Below are 22373 nucleotides of genomic sequence, written 5' to 3'. Positions count from 1 at the left end.
GTTATCTTGAATTAGCATCCAATAAACAGTAGCACGTATCTTGTTTTCTATTTACTATATAGGCATAATTTACTCCATTTATTTCATTAGTTCAAAGTTGAATAAGTTATTTTTATAGTACACTTACTGTTTATAGTTCATAGCCAAGTCTGCAAAATACTTTCGTCTTTTACGATAGACATTGTCTTTGAAGCCCTGATAATTAAAGAAAAGTTTTTAAATATGCATACTAAAAAATACTTAACAAATGACTTAGAAAACATTTCATTATTATTCAAGTGACTATACTGAAGGGCTATATAACTGTTATTTTGAGCAAGCACTGTTTAGAAATTTATGATCATTTTTCTTTTAAAGTCAACATTATATGACAGATTCATACGATAGTGGCTGCAAAGATAAAAGGTACTATAGATTCAAAAATACTACAGTAGCTACAAAAATAAAATAGTTTGAGGAAAAAGAAAAGCACCACCCTAGTTAAAATACATGGCTCTTTTCCAAGGGTGAGTTTTTTCTTAATCATTTGACTACATCTTCAGTTATATTTTCCTGTAATTAGTAACAAAGTAGTAATTACTAATATTTGAAATCATGGCAACTGAATCTAGCTTCAGATTTTATTGCAAAATGCAGACATATTAATCATTTGTAGAAGCAATTAATGATAAAAAGATAGAAGAGATAGTAACACTAGAATTTATACCTATGAAAAATATTTAAGAAAAAAATAGACAAAATAAGGCATCAAAAAGCAAATCTTAGAAGGAAATAGCCAATAATACAAAATAGGAAAGAAGGGGAGGACACTTGAAAGGAAAGAATGAGACTTGTGTGTTTAACACAGATTTACAAGTCCCTACTATGCACCTGGCCTTGTGCTGAAATTCAGAGAAACACAGCACAATCTGGATCTTCAAGGCGTTTACTTTAACCAATTGTTTTGAAACAATATGGTAAGTGCCTTATTACAGACAGGCACAAAATACCACTTGAACTCAAAAAGAAACTCATAATCCAGAGTATGCGAAGAGGGTAGTGGGGGTCAGGAAAGGGTCCCTAGCAATGACTCCTAAGCTAAAAGAGGAGTGGAGAGAGCCAGGGGGAGAAGGACAGAAAGCACAGCACCAAGGACAGCGCAGAAATGAAAAACAGCATGTTGCACCTAAGAAAGTACAGGTAATCCAATGTTGCTGGAGCCTGGAGAGTGAGGTGGAGCACGGTGAAGACTAGTTATGGGTCTGCTAGTAAAGGTCTGTTTGAGAGCTTGGATTTTAGTCTTGGGGTAATTGGAAGCCATTGGGTTTTTTTTTTTTTTTTTAAAATAACAGCTTTATCAAGATATAACTCACATACCTTAAAACTGACATTTTAAAGTGTACAATTTAGGGGGGTTTAGGATATTCACAGTGTTGTGCAACCACCTCCACCATAATTTCAGAACACTTTATCACACTGAAAAAAAACACCCTACTCATTCGCAGTCTATCCTCATTTTCCCTCACCCCCAGCCCTGGCAAACAGTAATCTACTTCCTGTTGCTATGAATTTGCCGCTTCTGGATATTTCATGTAAAAGAAATCACACAATGTATGGCCTTTTGTGACTTGTTTCTTTCACTATCACAGTGTTTTCAAGGTTCACCCCTGTTGTAGCATGTTGAGTAATTCATGCTTTTTTATGGCCATTAATATCCATGTTGGGGACATACCATGCTTTATTTATCCATTCACCAGTGGATGGATATTTGGGTTGTTTCCACTTTTTTGCTACTATGAATAATGCTTCTATGAACATTTGTGTACAAGTTTTTGCGTGGGCTTATGTTTTCAGTTTTCTTAGATCTGTACTGAGGTACCATTGGTGATTTTTAGGCACAAGAGGGATAACGGTTATACTGAGGCTTTAGATCGTTCTAGTGACTATGAGGACAGGTTTGAGGCGGCAAGGCTGGAGGCAGGAAGACCAGTTAAGGGATGTGGTAGTAAGAATAAACAAGGAACAAATTAAAGAAATATCTTGGAGGTGAAAATCCGCAGGACTTGGTAGTAGGTCAGTAAAACTGATTTACACACCTTTCCGTAAACATGCCCCAGATTTTCTTGCCTCTGAACCTTTGCTCATTTTGCAATGAACTGTCCTTCCTCTCCATCTCTTTCCTGCCAAAATTCTTTAAGGCCAAGTTAACAAGGTTGCCTTTCTCTGACCTCTTCAGCTAGAAGTGTTTGTACTCTCTTGTGTATATCTCAAAGCAGTCTGTTCATGCCACTTAGCACACTTTTCATACTTAAATCTTGTACGTGTGTTTATATATATGTGTGTGTGTGTGTGCGTGTGCTTTACTTTGTCAACTTGACTGGAAGCTCCCAGAGGGCAGGTACAGCAAATTATTAATTCCAATACTTACTCAATAAGATATTATAGAATAAATGGATGGATCGGCTGGGGTTGTCTAAGGCAGTATACGGTCACATTCACACAGCTAATAAGTGATAGAAGCTAGATTAAATCCCTGGTCTGTGCAACTCTACTGCTGACTCTCTTCTCTCCTCCCCTCCTAGGATCCTAGAGCTCCATAAGAAGTCCTAATGCTCTAGACTTACTAATTCTCCAACTCATGCCTGTACTGTATCCCATATGATTTTCCAAGGAAACAGCTTCCTAATTCATCAACTGCATAATAAACCAATTATGCTGGGCAGTGTGGGTGATGATTTTCCCCTTCCTATCTTTACTCCCCTCTCCAATAGCCCATGCCCATTTTGATAGAAACCGACTGCAGATACGGTGTTCACTGTAGTGTAATTCTTGGAATAGCTCTTAGTAATACGAATTCCAGGCATGACACAGATGTTTTGGAGCCAATGAAATTGGATGCTCTTCAGTCACTTGGTTTCAAGTCCACCAACATGAAGGACTAATAACACTTCCTGAAACCCAGATTAATCAAGATCCTATTTAGTCTAGAATAAGCACTTTCTCCAGAAAAGAAAAATAATACCCTTAATTTTTTAGTTTGCTTTAACTTATTTTCATGAAAATATTTATTTAAAATATTTACAGGATGGTCAGCATCCAGTTCAGATCCATACATCAGAACTCTGTTAGCACAATGGTCCAGGTCAGAAATCTTCTTTGGAAACCAAGGAACAGTTTCCATACCTGAAAAATACAAAAAACACTAACAGTTGAAGAGACCATCTTAAATTAGGCAATAAAGAAAAAGAAATTAAGAAAGTCATAAATGCATTTGGATGAGATTTTTAATTTTAGCTTGTACGTTGAGGCACAATGTATACAAGTAAATTGGTCTAGTTTTAATAAGTAAATCTTATTCAAAGTTTTTGAGTTTAAAAATATTTTAAGCCTTAATTTCCTAAGCATTGCAGAAATGATGCACTTTAGTAATAGACCAAAAGTTCAAAAAAATTTAAGCTACATATTTAGCTAGTCTTAAAGAGTAAGGCTAATTTTTTTTTTTTTTTTTTTTGGCAGTACGCGGCCCTCTCACTGTTGTGGCCCCTCCCGTTGCGGAGCACAAGCTCCGGACGCGCAGGCTCAGCGGCCATGGCTCACGGGCCCAGCCTCTCCGCGGCATGTGGGATCTTCCCCGACCGGGGCACGAACCCGTATCCCCTGCATTGGCAGGCGGACTCTCAACCACTGCGCCACCAGGGAAACCCCAAGGCTAATTTTTAATTAGCAAATTTAATTAAAACTCTGAATGTTTATTTTTGTTGATTAAAAGGATCTTAGAGATCATTTATGTCTTTGCCACTTTGATCTTCTCACTATCCCTCATACATACACGCTCTCCTAAAACTCTGAGATTTGTGAATGCTGGTCTTCTCCCTGGAATACCTATCCCATCCCACATCCTGCTGCACCTCATCCTTCTGTTTTCTTGAGAATATCCTTCTCCTCCTTCAGGACCCAAATCAAATGAGCTTTCCCTGACCCTGTAGGTGGCGCTAGTTCTCTATCATCTGGGTTCCCATGACTATGACTCCAATTCTCTGAAAGCTTTTACTATGTTTTACTATAATGTATCTGCATATGGCTGTCTTACAGAAAAGAATGGGAACGACTCCAGGGTAGGACTATTTCTTTTTGTATCCCCATTTCTTAGTAGAATTATCTGATACAAGTTGGTGTTCCCTAAAAATCAGCTGAACTATTTAGACTCTATAAAACTCTTCATTTGCCAGAGAGGTGAAGTAACTTATCCAAGATCATTCATCTCTAATGGAACAGAGAGGACTAGGACTCAATTCTTCTTGCTCCAGTTTAATGCTCTAACATACCCAGAAGTGATATTCAAGAGATTCAGCAACAAAACAACAGGGGCACCAATCACTCAAAATAGACACAAGCAGAGTCCCAGGCTCCTGCTCTATCAGGTGTTAATCTAGTTGTTTGTGGTGGCCACAGGACTCCTAGGGGAGAACTGGGGGCACATGGGCTTCAGGCATGGTGAGGAGCACTTAAGGGACTCAGGGGAAAAGCTATCTGCCAGCCAGACGTGGACGTAGAATCTTGATATTTTAATACCTTATACAGCCATATGAATACATAACAGATGAATATCAGCCCTGATTACACCCAAATATTGTGACATAATCTGAAGGGATTATTTTAAATTGAGTACCATATATAAAATGTGACTGATTTATCCATTTGTCTCTTGCCCCAAGTAAACTGCAAGGATTTTTTCACAGTAGAAGTGCTACCTGAGTATCTGAAAACTTAGAAGCTTTCCATTTGGTTTTGGTGGAAGTGAGGACAAGGAAGAATATTGTATTTCATATATAGAGTATTTCACATCATAGTTGTCAGTAATTGTCAACATTCTCAACAAATTCAAATATTCACTTAATATCTGCTAGGTATCTGCCCCGTAAGAGTTACTAAGTGCTCAGGGATTGTGAACTGGAGGTCTGTGAAATCAAGAAATGCCTGATGGGGCTTCCCCGGTGGCATAGTGGTTGAGAGTCCGCCTGCCAATGCAGGGGACACGGGTTCGTGCCCCGGTCTGGGAAGATCCCACATGCCGCGGAGCGGCTGGGCCCATGAGCCATGGCCACTGGACCTGTGCGTCCGGAGCCTTGCTCCGCAACAGGACAGGCCACAGCAGTGAGAGGCCCTCGTACCGAAAAAAAAAAAAAAAAAAAAAGGAAATGCCTGATGATTTGGAAACTGAGAAAACAATGGATTTCTAACTATTCTAAATTCTTTCTTGTACTCAAGTTTTCCTTTCCACTTCTCTCGCCCTTGATAAAATGTTGCTTTATAATTTTTCTTTAGCATTTTGAACAATTACATTTTGTATCTTCTTCATTATCAGATTGTAAGCAATTTGAATAGACAGTGTTTTACGTTTGCTTTCATGCCTTCAAGCTAAACATAAGATAGGACACACATTATGCACTTAATCTTCTGAGTAGTATTTTCACTTTTCAAACTTACCATCTTCCTTCACAGTAAAATTATCTGGTAGATTCACAGAGAGAACATTAGTATGAGACTTCAACAGATGAAAAATATCATTCAATTGTTCTCTATTGATATCACAATCAACAAAAATCTCAAACTCTGAGTTTCTTCTCTTTGATTTTCGGGACTCAATGTGTAATAGGTTCACATGCTTCTCCTGTGGAAAGCAGAGGATGAAGATCACACATGACTGCCTCAAATGGTTATAGTCTCTGAGAAGATTACTTCCATTACCACTAAAACTCAGTCTCATCACTTGTCATAATAGCCAAAGGGAAAAAAGGCTGTTTTTAGTGCCATCAACAGCAAAATAATTCCCCCTAAATATTAGGTACTATTCCAAAAAAGTTTGAAAAATTCATCACACCCTCCAGAATCTAATTAAATTAACACCCAGTAGAAAGTCCCTCAGATTGCCAGAACTGATTGGGCTTCAAATCAAAAGACTTAGTCTCCTAGATAAAAAGAACCCTTTGAAAATTCTCACAAATAAAGGCTAGGTTTTTTTTTAAGTGATCTAGTGTTAGTCCTTTCAAAAGAAAAGTCTCCTTTGCAATAATGCATTTAATACAATTAGATGAACAGCTTGAACATGGAATATTTAATACCTCCAATATCTTAAGCTACAAACTCAGTAACCAGCTGAATCAGATTGCTGCTTCTGATCTCTTCGCGTGCCAGCCTGAGCTGTGGGGTCCATATGTGTAAACCTGTGGGGGGAAGGTATCTTCTCTTACCAATCTGGGTGCTGAGGAAAAGCCCTGGTGACATAATCATGAAACATAAGAACCAGTCACCCAACAGTTTTCTTCATCTAAAAAACGAGAAAGTTAGAGTAGATGATCTCCAATACTAACCAGCTGAATCTAAATTAACTTAGTGAACACCTGTGTAGCCAAGTAATCGCTGTGAAGCATACAAAGGAGGGCAAGACGTACAAGGAGTTTACAATCTAGTTGACTAACACATGAAAGACTAAGAGAAAATACAAATAGTGAGTGTTCAGACGCAGAAGATGTTCAGAAACGGAAAAAAACATCAGGAGTTTGAGGAGGTAGAAGGTTCTATGGAGCAGATAGGAGCTGAGATGAGTCTTAAAAAATAGATAGAATAGGAAGACAGAAGGGAAGAAGTAAGATTCCAAACAGGAGGAATTGTATGAGCAAAGGTAGGGATGAGATAATTATCAGGGAACATTAACTTGATAAATAAGAAAGGAGAGTGAATGTCAGGGATGTTGGGAAATTGGAATAGGCAGGGTTTATCCTGGAACGTAGAATCTATCATGGAATCAATACAAGAGAGCCAGTTACAAAATATATTGGAATTGATCAGGAGTAAAGGAGAGTTTTATTGAATCTATTTCTTATGAATTTTTAGAATAAGAGTACATTCATAAATATTTTCCGAATGATGACTTGAATAAATATAAAGCTATAAATTATGTTTTTGGAGAAGAAGATACAAAATGTCAATTCTTCCTAAAGTAATCTAAAATTGAGTGCTATCAAAATGAAAAACCTGATGGAATTTGGTGAGGAAATGTAACTAAATAACTTAAAAGTTATTTAGTTTCTTTTCTTCTTACCTGGAAGAAAAGTTTAGTCAAGAATGTCTAGGAAAATTCAGGTAGAGTTAAAGTAATAAGTGAGACATTCCTTATCAGATATTTCAATTACAACAACAGAGGCACAGAGAGGTTAAGCAGTTTGCCCAAATGCACACAGCTAATCAGTGTAAGAGCTGGAATTCAAACTCAAGCTGTCTAGCTCCATAGTCTATGCCCTTAAAAACTATGCTGTAATCCTGTTGTACAAGAAAAGAAGAGTCAGAATAACGGATAATATAGCTCTTCTTTGAACAAGATTTACATCATCTTTATAATGAAAACACTGAAGACTGATATAGCCAAAAATTGGGGTATAACCACGTTGTGAAGATGGGGGGAAGGGAAGTTGAGGGGCCTCTGGAAAGGGAGCTGTGCCAAGGAAGCTAATCCTTCACTTCCGCTGGAGAAAATCAATAGGTAATATCTACAAATGGAAAAAACAAGGAATAGCAGCAGAACAAGCATATTGCTTATAAATATGGACGCTACTATGAGAAAATATAGTTAAAAGCGTTGAAGATGCTTGCCCCCTATAGGCAGAGGATAAGTAAAAATAGGTGGATTCATGCCCACAACACCATTGCAGCAGTCAGAAGAACGAATGAGATGGATACGTAGCTGCACGGGTAGGTCTTCAAAACACAGTGCTGAGTAAAAGAAAAAGTGTATGTACAATAACATTTATATAAATTACCAGTCCATGCACATGCAGAAACTCAACATAGATTCTAAGTAACATAAAAAACAATTCAGTGTGTAGATCAAACGTATCAGAGCAGTTGTCTATCAGAAGAGAGAAATGGAGATGGAATAAAACAGGAGGAGGCTGTATACATCAGTGATGACAGTGTCCACGTGATTTAAGGAGTGTGATTAGCTCAACCCTCTGCACCTAGGTCAACATAAAAATTAAATGGAATTTAGGAATGAAGAGAGATGAAGCAGAAGACTGCTATTTTCTTTATAAGCTTTATAGTGTGGGGTTGACTTTTTAAACCATGCACAAGTATTATTTGATTAAAGACAAAATAAAAAAGAAAGTTGATGGAAGAAATACAGGTATACTATTTAAAGACTCCAAGGTAATCAAAAGAAGAGCTTGCAGTAATCACGTAATTATCAAATATGGGGAGGAGAAGGAGGAAGAAGGGACGGAAGTATCAGTATCAGTATCATTCACAATAGAGAGTAAATAAATACCATGTAAATTGATAACTCAGATCAGGACAATATTTAGACATTATAAATTCACCGCTAAAAGAACTAAGAACAGAAATAGTTAAAAGAGATTGCCTCTAGGGAGTGGAACTGAGGTGCTGGGTAAAAAACTGGTGCTTTTTATCACAAACTCTTCTAGACTATTTGTTACATTTAGAATTTAAAATTCTTTGAAATATTATTTTCAAACTGCTGTTTAACAGTATATCATATGGATATAAATCTGATTTCTAAACAGCTAACATTTATTGATAATTTACTTTGAACTATCCTAAGCACTTGAAATATATTAATTTTATTAGTTCTCACAGTGACCCTGTGAGGTAGGTAGGGTTCTCATTTTATAGATGCTAAGATGAAATGCAGAGAGACTAATTAATTTGCCCACCATCACACAGCCAATAAGTGACAGAGCAAGGATTTGAACTCAGGTGGCCCGCCTTCAGGGGCTACAAGCTTAATACCGATGATGTTCTAGTAGTATAATTTAACCTGTCGCACACCTTAGGACAAGTAGTTTGTTTATAATTTTTTAATTCTTATAAATAAATCTTTGTGTCTCTTAAACTGGGTTAGGTCTCCCAGTTCAATGCTATCATAGTACCTGGTACTTCTCTTTCAGGTCAGTTTACACACATGTAATCATTTGTTTACTGAAATTATTTGTTTAGTGTCTGTCTTCTCCACTAGATTATACAAAACTGTGAGGGCTGGAACTGTGTCTGCTTTGTTAGGGTACACACCTTCATATCTAGCAGGACGTGCTGTACCTAGTAAGTACTCAGTAAAAATTCCTGTTCTAACTGACTGACCCTGATTTCCTTAGGATAGATTTATGGAAGTAAAATTACTGGGTCAAAATATGTGAACATTTTAAGACTCAAAATACATATTACCAGATTGTTTCCCTACACATCACATCAATTTTCCCTCACACCAAAGGTGTATTTAAGTGCCAAATGCATTGAAGCTTTAACAGTATGGAGTAGTATAATTGTAGAATCTTTGTTATTTTGCTATATAAAAAAATAACATTTAATATATTATTAATGTATCATTAAATAATATCATTAAAATTTCAATATTTCATTTAATTAAAATAAAATTAAAATTTACTTCTTCAAAATCTGTAAAGTGAATCTTTCCTCCCCCATTTCTTTATTAGTTATTTGTACCTCCTCTTCTATAAATTGTTTGTATCCTTTGCCCATTTGATAGAATCGAGCAGTATTTTAGAAACTTAAGTGTTTAAAACATTTCTGTAGTCCACCTCTGAAGAATTTACAAATAATCTTACAGACCCATTTTATAAGAGTTTTATGCAGAAATACAGAGACTGCTTACCTGGAAGATTTTCAGTGCTTTTATAAGTCCTCCAACTTCATTCTTTAAGGAAAAAATGAGAGTTGCTCTTCCCTTTTCTAAGGAATGATCTTTGTTTTCCTTATTGTCTTCAATCATGATGAATTTGGTGTATGTCTCTAAAAATAAAGTATGAAAATAGAAAGCTCTAAAAAAAAGTTGTACATTGTAGACAATATTTGGTAGCATAGATAATATTTGAAACAGACAATATCTGATAACATTAACCAAGTTTTAGTTTCCTCATCTGTAAAACATGGATGTACATATATACTTTGCAAAACTGTAATGAGACCACAATAAGCTAAAACATTGCCTAGCACAGTGCCTAGAATATAAAAGGCAGACAATACATGTTAGTAATTTTCTTTTTTTTCTAATCCAATCCTTTCAGGGCATGACTCAACCCCATGGGTTGCTTGCAGTCTTCCTGACTGTTGTGGCCTGAACTGGGTACTCTTTCTCTATGAAAGCCTACCTCCTCTCCCCTTACAATTTTAGCACTTTATTGTACTGGGTTTTATTGTAGTTTCAGATGTACAACATAGTGATTCAATATTTTTATAGATTATATTCCATTTAAAGTTATTATAAAATATTGGCTATATTCCCTGTGCTGTACAATATAATCCTTGTAGCTTATCCATTTTATACATAGTAATTTGTACCTCTTAATCTCCTACCCCTATTTTGCCCCTTCATCCCCCTCTCTCCCCACTGGTAACCACCAGTTTGTTTTCTATATCTGTAAGTCTGGTTCTTCTTGTTATATTCATTCACTTGTTTCCTTTTTTAGATTCCACATATAAGTGATAACATACAGCATTTGTCTTTCTCTGTCTGACTTATTTCACTAAGCATAATACCCTCTGGGTCCATCCACGTTGTTACAAATGGCAGAATTTCATTCTTTTTTCATTATTTTTTATGGCTGTGTGATATTCCATTGTGTGTGTGTGTGTGTGTGTATATGTATGCATATATATGCATGTATACATACATACCACATTTTCTTTATCCATTCATCTGTTGATGGACACTTAGGTTGCTTCCATATCTTGGCTATTAAAAATAATATGAACATCGGGATGCATGTATCTTTTTGAATTAGTGTTTTCACTTTCTTTGGGTATAAACCCAAGAGGAATTTCTGGATCATATGGTAAGTCTATTTTTAGTTTTTTGAGGAACATCCATACTGCTTTCCATAGTGGCTGCACCACTTTACATTCCCACCAACAGTGCAGAAGGGTTACCTTTTCTCCACATCCTTGTCATTTGTTCATTGTGTTTACACTGGGTCTTGAATGGCTTCCTCAAATGTGTCACTCATATATGTGAAATGTCTTCTAACAAGACAGCAAGCTTCTTCAGAACAGGGACAAGGCCTCCTATTTCATTTGTAAATTTAAGAGCCTGGACAGCTCTGGACACAGGTGGACTAGAAGAATAGCTGGTAGCCCAGAGAATTCTGGTTCCATATAAGTATCTACTTTCTCTCTGACGGTGGAATCCCCTAGGACATTGGCCCTTAAGTCTTTTTAGTATTGGCCTACAAGTGCCAAGTGTGTGTGTGTGTGTGTGTGTGTGTGTTGGGGGAAGTGAGGATTTTTTTTCCTTTTTTTAATTTTTTATTTATTTTTTTACTGGAGTATAATTGCTTTACAATGTTGTGTTAGTTTCTGCTGTACAGTGAAGTGAATCAGCTATATGTATACATCTATCCCCTCCCTCTTGGACCTCCCTCCCCACCGCCATCCCACCCATCTTTGTCAACCCAGAGCACTGAGCTGAGCTCCCTGTGCTATACAGCAGGTTCCCACTAGCTATCTATTTTACACGTGGTACTGTATTTATGTCAAACCTAATCTCCCAATTCATCCCACCCTCTGCTTCCCCCCATGTCCACACGTCCGTTCTCTATGTCTGCATTTCTATTCCTGCCCTGCAAATAGATTCGTCTGTACCATTTTTCTAGATTCCACATATATGCATTAATACATGATATTTGTTTTTCTCTTTCTGACTTACTTCACTCTATATGACAGACTCTAGGTCCATCCACATGTCCATCCACATCTCTACAAATGACCCACTTTGTTCCTCTTTATGGCTGGGTAATATTCCATTATACATATGTATCACATCTTCTTTATAGGGGAGGTGAGGATATTGTGGAGGATAGATGTAGGGTACGGTAACTTTGTACTGGTGACTCTCAGTTGAGAAATAGACACTTGAGAAGTAAGATTTGGATTAATAAATGGAAACAGCATATTGAAGATTTATGGTTATTCGTTTTCTTTGGGTTATTAATTCTCCCTAATTACCCAGTTTCATGCTGTTGTTCTAGTGGAGTTAACCTTTAACAACTTAAATTGACATAACCGATCTCACTGCCTTTCACCTGCTCTCATGCGTTGATCCAAGCCTGTAGAGCAGGTATAGTAGGATGGCGAGGGCTTGAAGCCAGATAGACTGTGTTCCAGTCCCCTACAGTTCAAATTTCCCTTACTCGTGGAAGCCTTCCCTGACCCCCCCAAGTCAACCCCTAGTGTTGGTTCTCATGGCACCAGATACTTCCCATTCATAACAACAGTCGCAGGTGCAGCTGTAGCTCTGTATATGGTTGTGTCTGCCTCTTCAACTAGCCTGTGTGCTCTGTGGGGGCAGAGATCACGTATGCTTTTATGCACCATTGTGAGTACCTAACACAGTCTCTGCACGTAACAGGGACTGGATAGATGTCACTGAATGAATAAATGAAGGAAAGATTGATTACAGACATGGTCCCTACCCTCAGGGAACTAAAAGTCTCATAGAAAGAGAATGAAGGGTAAGCACTGTAACAGGAACACAGATGGTGGCGTGATGGCAGTGGCTAGATTAATTATTCTGGTACGTGTTCAGAGGTGCTTCACTGAAGATGTGTTTGAATTAGGTCTTAAAGAAAAAAGAGGAAAGAGTCCATGAGGAGATGAAAGACAAAGGATGAGGAGGTGACCAACCACAGATCAATGAGGGATCATGTAGGCAAGGTAAGTGGGGCCAGATCCTTCAAAAGGCTCTGCAGTTAATGCAGAGGAGTTTGGACTTGATCTTCTATGCACATCCAAATACCCATCTCAGGACCATGGCAAGTCTGATCAAAGGCTAAATGAGAAAAGTTAGGACAAGGTAGTTTTCCATTAAGCTAAATTCCTGGCTTTGAAATGCTTTTCTATAGGATGATCAAAATGAGGAGCTTCATGAATTTCTGTCCTTCTGACCGGAGAACTATTGTGAGTTTTCTCTTTCTGCCATAAAGCCTTTTTCTTAACCCATACTGTATAACATTTGGGGTATCTTATAAGAGGCATCCCCAAGAGCCCTATCTGGCTTGATAGAGGGTATAAAGTACCAAATATGGCTCAGTAATTTTCAACTGTATGGTAATAAACAATAGTCTGCTACTAATCTGCTAATGGAATACAATTTTCTGTTTCAGAATTCGGTCTTTCTGATAGCTTTGGAATTGTTTAACAAATATTTATCAGGCACATACTAAGTTGAAGGACTTCTACATATAAGTTCAGATAGTATGGAGATAAGAAAGAAATTCCCACTCTATGCTAACAAGATTCCATCCATTCTTAGCAACCCAAGAGGTGGGTAAGGGAACCGATATTTGTCAAATGTCTATATATATCATGCACTAATATTATCCCATATAATTCTCATAAAATCTTGGTGGAGGGGGATAGGAATTATATTCATTTTATAAATGAGAAAACTGAAGCTCAGAGAAACTAACTAACCTGTCCATGGTGACACAGCTAGAGAATGTAAGAACACATATTTAAAACTGTGTCCTTCGGGGGTGGGGGAAGGGTAAGCTGGGACGAAGTGAGAGAGTGGCATTGACATATATACACTACCAAACGTAAAATAGATAGCTAGTGGGAAGCAGCAGCATAGCACAGGGAGATCAGCTCACTGCTTTGCGACGACCTAGAGGGGTGGGATAGGGACAGTGGGAGGGAGGCTTAAGAGGAAGGGCATTTGGGGACATATGTATGCATATGGCTGATTCACTTTGTTGTACAACAGAAAATAACACAGAATTGTGAAGCAATTATACTCCAATAAAGATGTATTAAAAAAATAAAAAATAAATTAAAAAATAAAACTGTGTCCTTGGAAATATGAATGTTAACATATGGATCTAATTTCACAAGCATTACCCTAAAAATGTTCAGAAAGTAGAACAAAATTCCTGGGATCTAGTTGAAAGCTGACTTCTCAGATGAACTAGACATCTACTTTGGCATCTCTCAACCACTTATTTACACTGCAAAACAGTGTAAGGAAATATCTAATCACTGTCTAACACTTGTCAGTGTATGACCTTGGGCACACTACCTAACTTTTCTAATACAGCAAAGTAACCAAACAGTTAACCGAAACTCATGGCATCCAAAAACTCCCTTATACTTTTTTTTTTTTTTTTTTTTTTTTTTTGCGGTATGTGGGCCTCTCACTGTTGTGGCCTCTCCCGTTGCAGAGCACAGACTCCGGACGCGCAGGCTCAACGGCCATGGCTCACGGGCCTAGCCGCTCCGCGGAATGTGGGATCTTCCCAGACCGGGGCACGAACCCATGTCCCCTGCATCAGCAGGTGGACTCTCAACCACTGCGCCACCAGGGAAGCCCCCTTATACATTTTAAAACACATAATGTTACTTGGTATTCTGGTGTTTTCCCCACAGAGGAAACTAGGCTATTTCAGGCACCAAGAAGAGACTGAGATATATAATTCAAAATTTAACAAATACTTATTGATTCATTGAGTTTAAAATCAAAACTGCTTAGATATTTCTAATTGTGTCAATTTATTCTCTACAACTAAAACCATCTCTATGTCAAATGCTTTAAAACCAAATGACCAGTTAAACTTAATAATAATGTGGATTTTTCTGTGATTCAAATGATTACTAATGGTAAAACAAATGAAATTTCAACCCAAGCACATTGACATACCATAGTCAGTGTTAGGGCAGTAAAGATTAAAAAACAAAGAAGACTGTTTGCCTCCAAGGAATTCACAGATTTATTATGAGGGAAGGGGAGGAGGAGAGGCTGACTTTCCAGTAAGACCAAATAAGGAGAAGAGAACGGTATCCTGAGATCCCGGCTATGATATCTGAGGAGCACACGAAACCCCACCTACTTTCCAACCCCATGACCAATATCCCATGAGATTCTGAAGATGATTGGAGATGACTTCTGGCCCGTCCCTAAGTCTCTGAACAGAAAAGATTTATGGATGGGAAGCAAGACATCCTAAGAGAGATTTTCAGCTTCAAAGGAATTGACCGTTTCTTAAGGTAAACTTAATTATACACAGGAAATTCTGAATTGGTGGCTCTGGGGCTAAAAATTCAGGGATGGTCTCAGATACGCATTCTTAAAATGCTTTTGGAGATGTGAAAACTTTTGGAAACATTTCTTACGTGTCTAACCATCACTCAAAGACCATGCACTTTTTTTTCTTCCAGAGTATGGGTGACTTTGTCCTATAGTATACAGTTGCCAACAATAAGAGAGATGTAAAATAATAAAGCAAATTGCTAGTAATAAATCCAACTACAAATCCATGTAGGCAAGCTATAATTTCTATGTGCATTAATTTCCTTATTTGCAAAATTAAGGATGGAGGCTAATTAGCACCAATTTCGTGGCTATAAGGAGGAGGAGTATAATATATGAAACCCTTAGAACAGATGCTGACCTACACTAAGTACTCAATAAATATTAGCTCTAATAATGGGAAGTGCATCCCAAATTTCCCAATCTTCATAAAAAGAAAATGTTAAATGTAATAAAGTGGACATTCTAAACTTTCCTGGCTAAAAATTTTTCTTACCCTGGGAATTAAGCATTCACAAGATAGTTATAAACCTAATTCTTATAGTAATTTCTTATAGTAACAAGCACATGGAAAGGTTGTGTTATGACTTAACATTTAAGTATTCTTTTGTCTTAAGGTGATTTTCAGTTTCATTAGTTTATTTATTTTGAAACGCAAGTGTATTAAGTTCCAAATCTCAAGTGAATAATTTAGCAATTCTTTTGCAAACAAACAGATGAAGACTCCAAAGTACAATTTACTGAATCAGCCTATATTTACTGAGTCCCCATTTTCCCTCATATTGTCACCATAACCCGCTGGAGTAAAAGGATTCTGCAAATATAACCTATTTCCTGGTCTACCACTATTTTCATAATGTAAGCAAACTTTAACAACTGGGAGCAAGGATCAGAGAACAGGAAAGAAAAGTGATTTTTGCCAGTCGGTGGTAACAGAATTTACCAGACAGAATTTCAGATCTCCTGATAGGTCATCCTTCAACGATCCCTCAGAGCTTAGAATGCTCTTCATATAAAACTATATCAAGATTTTCTTTCACATTTCAAAACCGACCCTTAAGCTCCCCTGGCAGGAGCCATTATAAGAAGGTACTAATAGCCATGGCTAATCTAACTCCAACCTTTTGGGGTTCATAATTCTCTTTTTCCCCTGGTTCTAAAATGGATCTAGTTTTGCCACCAACATTTCCCTAATGGGTGGGGGCAAAGGAAGGTGAAGGATACATGAATGGAATATTTATGATGAGTAAGGCATTTTACATTGAGATTTGGAAATATTCCTGTCCCTCTTGTTAAGTCAATGTTAAGAATGAAGTTTCTCAAAAGGAACTTCTGCTTAGAAACTAGAAGAAAAGAATTCTCACCCCTCCCCTACACCCACCCCAAAATAAGCTTAAGAGCACAAGGCTTTGACCTTTACTAAAATTTGGCCACAGCTTGGCCTGATAGACAGAACTTATTAAGCGTCTTTATTCTGTCTTTATCGTTACTCCCAAACCCCTTTCAGAACCTCATTATTTCCTCCATCACTTTTTTTCCTTTCCCTCTTCTGGCTACCTACCCCCTCCTACTCCTTCACGGGCAAACCCCACAGTACTAGCCTGGTAAGATAAAAGGCTACGAAGTGTCCAATGGGTCGCACTTGTTTGGATCCATGTCTCATGAAGAAGTATATATTTTACTTTTAAAGCAATACTCTAATAAGCCAATGCCAACTGGTACTTCCCCTTTTTCTGTGAGAGGCCGGAAGTCATTCTCCTATCGAGTTTCCTGACCTGACTAAAGTGCAGGACCTGCCATTGGAAATAAGGAACACATACCAAGAAGTCTGTCAGAAGATCAACAGCCCCTTAGTATAGTAGAGGTCAATTGACTAACTCTTTTCTCCCCTTAGTTTAATCAGTAACAGTGTAATTTAAATTTCTATGATCTAGGAAGCACAAAGCACTATCGAATTGAAGTATTTTGAAAGCGTGGATGCTGTTTGAAGACAGAACTAAAAGCTTTGGGAAAGACTGGTGTGTAAGGAGAGAATCCTCCAGAGAATCTTGATTTTCTTTTCTGAATGGGGGAAGGGAAAGAGGATGAAAGTAAAGATGAAATATAAAAGAAAACATGAAAAGCATTATTTCAGGAAATAATGGCACCAGCAAAGAAAATGGAAATAGAAGATACATCCCTGCCTGAAGATAATCTAATGATAATAATACGTGTACAAATGAACTCCAGTGATCAGATTCACAGGCCACAGATTATAGCTTTACAGAACCATTTATAGTTAATTTAAGCTGTGCTCACTTCTACTTTTAAACCAAATAAGTGAATTCCATCCTTCTTTGAGAACTGACAGGCACAAACTTTCACTGGGCTAGAAAGTTCGACTCTAGTCTTCTTCCCCCAAGTCAACTAGAGTAGAGCATCAGTGGGGAGTTAATTTGAAACTCCTGAAAACCAAATGGTCAGAGGCAAGGTTAAACTTACCTGGACTATTAACAGGCTCTGAACTACTAGGTCCTATGCTTCTTTGTCAGTTGTAACCTTGCACCCCAGCTCTTAGTCCCATGTTGGGGTGGAGGTGAGGAGATGTGATGTTGAAAGGCTTTGCCTCAGAGACTCCCTTTTCTTTGAGGGTGTCTAAGGGAAGGTTCCCTTTATAGGAGGAGAAGGAAAAATGAGATGTTGCCATTTGACGGAGAAGAGAAAGAAGAATGTGTCTGTTTCTGCTAGCATAGAGGAATCACACTGACTTGGGTTCAACTCTGAACCTCAGTTTCCTCATCTGTAAAATTCAAGAACTATCTACCTCACAGGGTTTGCTGGGGAGGTGAAATCAGATGACATGTAAAGAGCCTGTTTCTGGCACAGGGGAAGCCCTCAAAATTAGTGTCTTTTCTCCCCAAAGAGGGTAAGAGGAAAGGAGAAGAGTGAGTGACCACAGGAGTACGACTTTGATTTCCCAGGCCCAGCTCCCCACGGGCATTTACCTCCTGGAGGATGACCCTGCCTCTTCCTCGAGCCAGCCCAGTGCCCCCAAATCCGCGACGGTGGTCCCTGGTCCCAGTGAGAAGGGGCCAACCCCACTCACCTCGGGCGCTGCTAGCAGTGAGCTGGGTCAGCCCACAGCCTCGCGCTGCCCGCCTCTTATAGAAGCAGGCGTCGGGGCCGGCCAATGGGCGCCCGAGGTGGCCAGGCAGTGGCCAATAAGAAAGGGGTTCGCCTGCCGGGTTGGGGGAGCGCCCAGGGAGCTGACCTCCTCTGGGCGCTGACGGTCCCAGCCAGCCTGAGCCGAGAGCCGCACGTCTTTGCCTTCGCGTGTATCTGACTGGTGTTTTAATTAAGCTAATGTTAGGCCGTCCTTAACTACAGAAGTCTGACTAATATTAAACGACGGAGCTGGAAATTCCCTCCAAAACAAGATAACATCCGCTATTGACATATGACATCTCGTAGGCTTGTACTGCTTCTCCCGTTTGGCGACCAAAGCAGGAATCCCCTCAACCCCCCTCCACTTCCCAGATATCTCTGTGCTTCTAGGTTATTTGATAGTCCAGCCCTGCCTCATCATTCTCTTGGTGACCTCCCTTGTTCCTTAAGGCAAAGCAATACTTGACGTTTTTAGAAGGGAAATGCTCAGTACCTTTCCAATTAAAGAAACTTTAAAGCTGCAAATGGATGAGCATGCTATATTAACAGAAAATCATATGTGAACAACATGGCACTGAAGCCAAAAATCTGGACTAGCGTATTTATTGATTGAGTGCTCAGTCCATAAGCTCCTGTCCTAAAGGACTATATATGTAACACATTATATTGTAGAACATTTTTTGCTTCGAGTTTTTAAAAGTCAACTTTGTTGATGTATAATTTACTCACAGTAAAATTCACCCTTTTGAGATGTACATTCCTGTGAGTTTTGACAAACATATACAGTTGTGTAACCATCAAGCAATAAGAATATAGAACATTTCCATCATCTCAAAAAAGCTCCCTTGTTTCAATTCTCTCCCCCAACATCCAATCCTTGGCAACCACTGATGTTATGTCCCTCTAGTTTTTCCTTTTCAGGAATGTCATATAAATGGAATCATATGGTGTGTGGTTTTTGGCTCCTGGCACTTAACATGATGCTTTTGAACATCATCCATCCTGTTGCATGTCTGTAAGTAATTTGTTCCTTTTCACTGCTGAATATGGATATATTTTTAAATGCAGGGGCTTCCCTGGTGGCGTAGTGGTTAAGAAGCCACCTGCCAATGCAGGGGACATGGGTTCGAGCCCTGGTCCGGGATGATCCCACACGCCGTGGAGCAACTAAGCCCATGTGCTACAACTACTGGGCCTGTGCTCTAGAGCCTGTGAGCCACAACTACTGAAGCCTGCGCACCTACAGCCCATGTTCCGCAACAAAAGACGCTACTGCAATGAAAAGCCCGCTCGCTGCAACAAAGACCCAACACAGCCAAAAATAAAATAAATACATTTATAAATAAATAAAATGCAGGACATCTACTGCTTTCAAACGCATTTTTCTTTATCTGCATAATAATTCTATGAGGTAAATATTATCCTCATTTTACAGATAAGGAAACTCGGGCTCAGGGAGGCTCTATGACCCTTTTCTGGCACAGACTAGTAAACAGAATCAAGAATCAAGCAAAAGTATTCTGACTTTAAATCTGGTGTTCTTACTACAATAACATGAAAATCACTGGCCAGGTAGAGAGACCTTTCAGAACCAAGCTGGGGTGGAAGATGGCTTTCCTAAAGTTGGGTCTATGAGAGGGCGTGAACCACCTCTGTTAAAGAAGAGAGATTGGTCCAAGTAATTCAGTGAATCCATTGCCAAGGAAATCAGAATAGGTTGGGCACTGGCCCTGAGGTGGAGACACTTGAGTAGTTGATATAAATGAATCCCATCTAAGGTCACTTTGAAGGACTGAGCAAAGCAGGAATCTTTTCTGAGCCTCTCTGAGCATACTCAACTCCCACAACCCTGGAGAGACTCCAGGCATCTGGGTGTGCTTTCCCACTTCTCTGACAGAATTCTAACATGACCTTGACCCTTCCCAAAACCTCTCCAGCATGGTGCCTGGAATTCCACCAATTAAGAATTTTCACTGGACTCAATGATACAATTTAAATTAAATTCACATACTCTGACAAGGCACAGAGAAAGAACTATCAGTGGAGAAATATATATATTTGCCTAATTAGAAGCATTTCGTTACTTCTTAATGCCAAACCGATACCACAGAGTGAAAAAATGACATTTCCATGGAAGTTTAGAAAGAGGTAAATTAATCAAGACACTTGAAGAAGCAGTCTTAGTGAATGTATTCATTTTCCATTGTTGCTGTAGCAAATTGCCATAAATTTAGTGGTTTAAAACAACACAACTTTATTATCTTACAGTTCTGGAGGTCAGAAATCCAAAATGGATTTCACTGATCTAAAATCAAGGTGTCAATTTGGATTTTATATTCAAGTGCATACTAATTACTTGAGTCATGAGAAGACTGAGAGAGGTCCAAGTGTCCTATTAATTCCTTTCAGTCCGAAAATTTCTCATAATTGGTTTGGCAAGAAGAGTGAGATTAGTTGCTAATGAGGAGATACGTATGTAATTTTAGCATGATATAAAGCTGTGATTGTCAGTAAGTGGTATTAGGAATCTAGATTATTTTTATTAGACCTTGTTTCTCTCTACAAAATCATTATCATCTCCTGATATTGTAAATGGGGTTACTTCACACTTATTTTTAATATCTGTTAATCCTCAAACTACAGGTACTTAAAGCCTTGCTAATTAAGGAGTCATTAATAAAGTTAACAATATAAGCAGTCAATTTAGATTCTCCAACTAATTCAGATGAAATTCAATTTTACATATTCACACTTTGTTTTCAATTTGCCTGAAATGTTTGAAGTAAGTCAAGAATAAGAAATGTTCTCAACTGGGCTTCCCTGGTGGCGCAGTCGTTGAGAGTCCGCCTGCCGATGCAGGGGACACGGGTTCGTGCCCTGGTCCAGGAATATCCCACATGCCGAGGAGCAGCTGGGCCGGTGAGCCAGCCTATGGCCGCTGAGCCTGCGCGTCCGGAGCCTGTGCTCCACAACGGGAGAGGCCACAACAGTGAGAGGCCCACGTACCGCAAAAAAAAAAAAAAAAAAGAAATGTTGTCAACTTACTTACACAGACCAATTTCGTTTGTGTTCAAGTGAAGGACTGGTAACATTGTTAAGAATCAGATAAAATACTACTTTTACTAACCGAGAACAAAATGAGTGTTGTGTGGTTTTACTTTTTATAGTCCATTTGGCTTTGTTTTTAACATAAAACTTCCTGATTATATTATACTAGTTTGAAACACTCTGGGACTTTCAACTTCAATTATAATGTGAAATTTCTCTGAAACAAACATTGAAGTGTTTTGCATTTCTGAAAAAGGCTTTTTTTCCTCTTTAAAAAAATCAAGCTCTTCAAATTATTCATAACCACAATCACTTTCACTTGAAGCATGTGTTGTAGTCTTGAGCATTTTTTCAGTTTTTCACTTGTAATCTTTATATCCTTCTTTTGCATTTTGGCTTATGTAAAAGTAGTGTTACAGTGAACATGAGTGCTTTCTTATCCTTTATCCATGTCTCCTTCTCTGTGTTTTGAGTTAGTAAATTCATACTTCCCTCCACTACTTTTTGTTGGCAAAAAGGATTATAAAAATATTTGCATCTCTTGTTTTTTAGATATCCACAAAATTCCATTTTTAGCTATTGTGTTTTCACAATTTTGAAACACCTTTTGCTGAGGGAGGAAGGATTGTAAAGAACAGTTGAGTTTCTACATGTTACACATCTTGTGTAAATTTTACTGAGTGTCTGGCATCTTCCCAGTGTGTTGCTAGGTACTGTGAAGGAAATGAGGAGAATTAATAATCTTTCTTGCCTGAAGAGCTTTTTATTATGTAAGTAGAGGGACAAGGTTAATAAGTTAGAAAACAATACAAGCTAAAGATAATATATATGTTTTGAAAGAACAAATAAGGTTATTTTTATATCTTAGCAGAATTAAAAAAACAAAAATAAAATCAAAGTGTCAGCTAGGCTATGTTCCTTTTGGAGGCTCCAGGACTGAATCTGTTCTCTTGCCTTTCCTAGCTTCTAGAGGTCACCTGCATTCCTTGGCTCATGACCCCTTCAGCCATCTTCAAAGCAAGCAGTGTAGCATCTTTGAATCTCTCTCTGGCTCTCCTGCCTTCCTCTATCACATGTGACTTTTGTGAAT

At 38.4% G+C, this 22373-nt stretch overlaps 1 protein-coding gene across 1 annotated transcript in view; it reads right to left on the bottom strand.

Moving 5' to 3' along the window:
- Window positions 1-22373, bottom strand: part of TPH1 (tryptophan hydroxylase 1) — a 41291-nt gene that overhangs the window by 7130 nt on the left and 11788 nt on the right. Inside the window, exons 2-5 of the mRNA XM_079929258.1 lie at window positions 9665-9799; window positions 5467-5650; window positions 3062-3162; window positions 128-195 (exon numbers count right to left, since the gene is read on the bottom strand). Coding sequence (XP_079785384.1) covers window positions 128-195; window positions 3062-3162; window positions 5467-5650; window positions 9665-9781 — 470 coding nt within the window. The 5' untranslated portion in view covers window positions 9782-9799. The remainder of the gene's footprint in view (window positions 1-127; window positions 196-3061; window positions 3163-5466; window positions 5651-9664; window positions 9800-22373) is intronic.

Source organism: Stenella coeruleoalba, assembly GCF_951394435.1.
Source record: "Stenella coeruleoalba genome assembly, chromosome: 8".
NCBI classification, from domain to species: Eukaryota; Metazoa; Chordata; class Mammalia; order Artiodactyla; family Delphinidae; genus Stenella; species Stenella coeruleoalba.
Note: the sequence above shows the minus strand (reverse complement) of the source record. Positions and strands in the feature narration are given on the sequence as shown.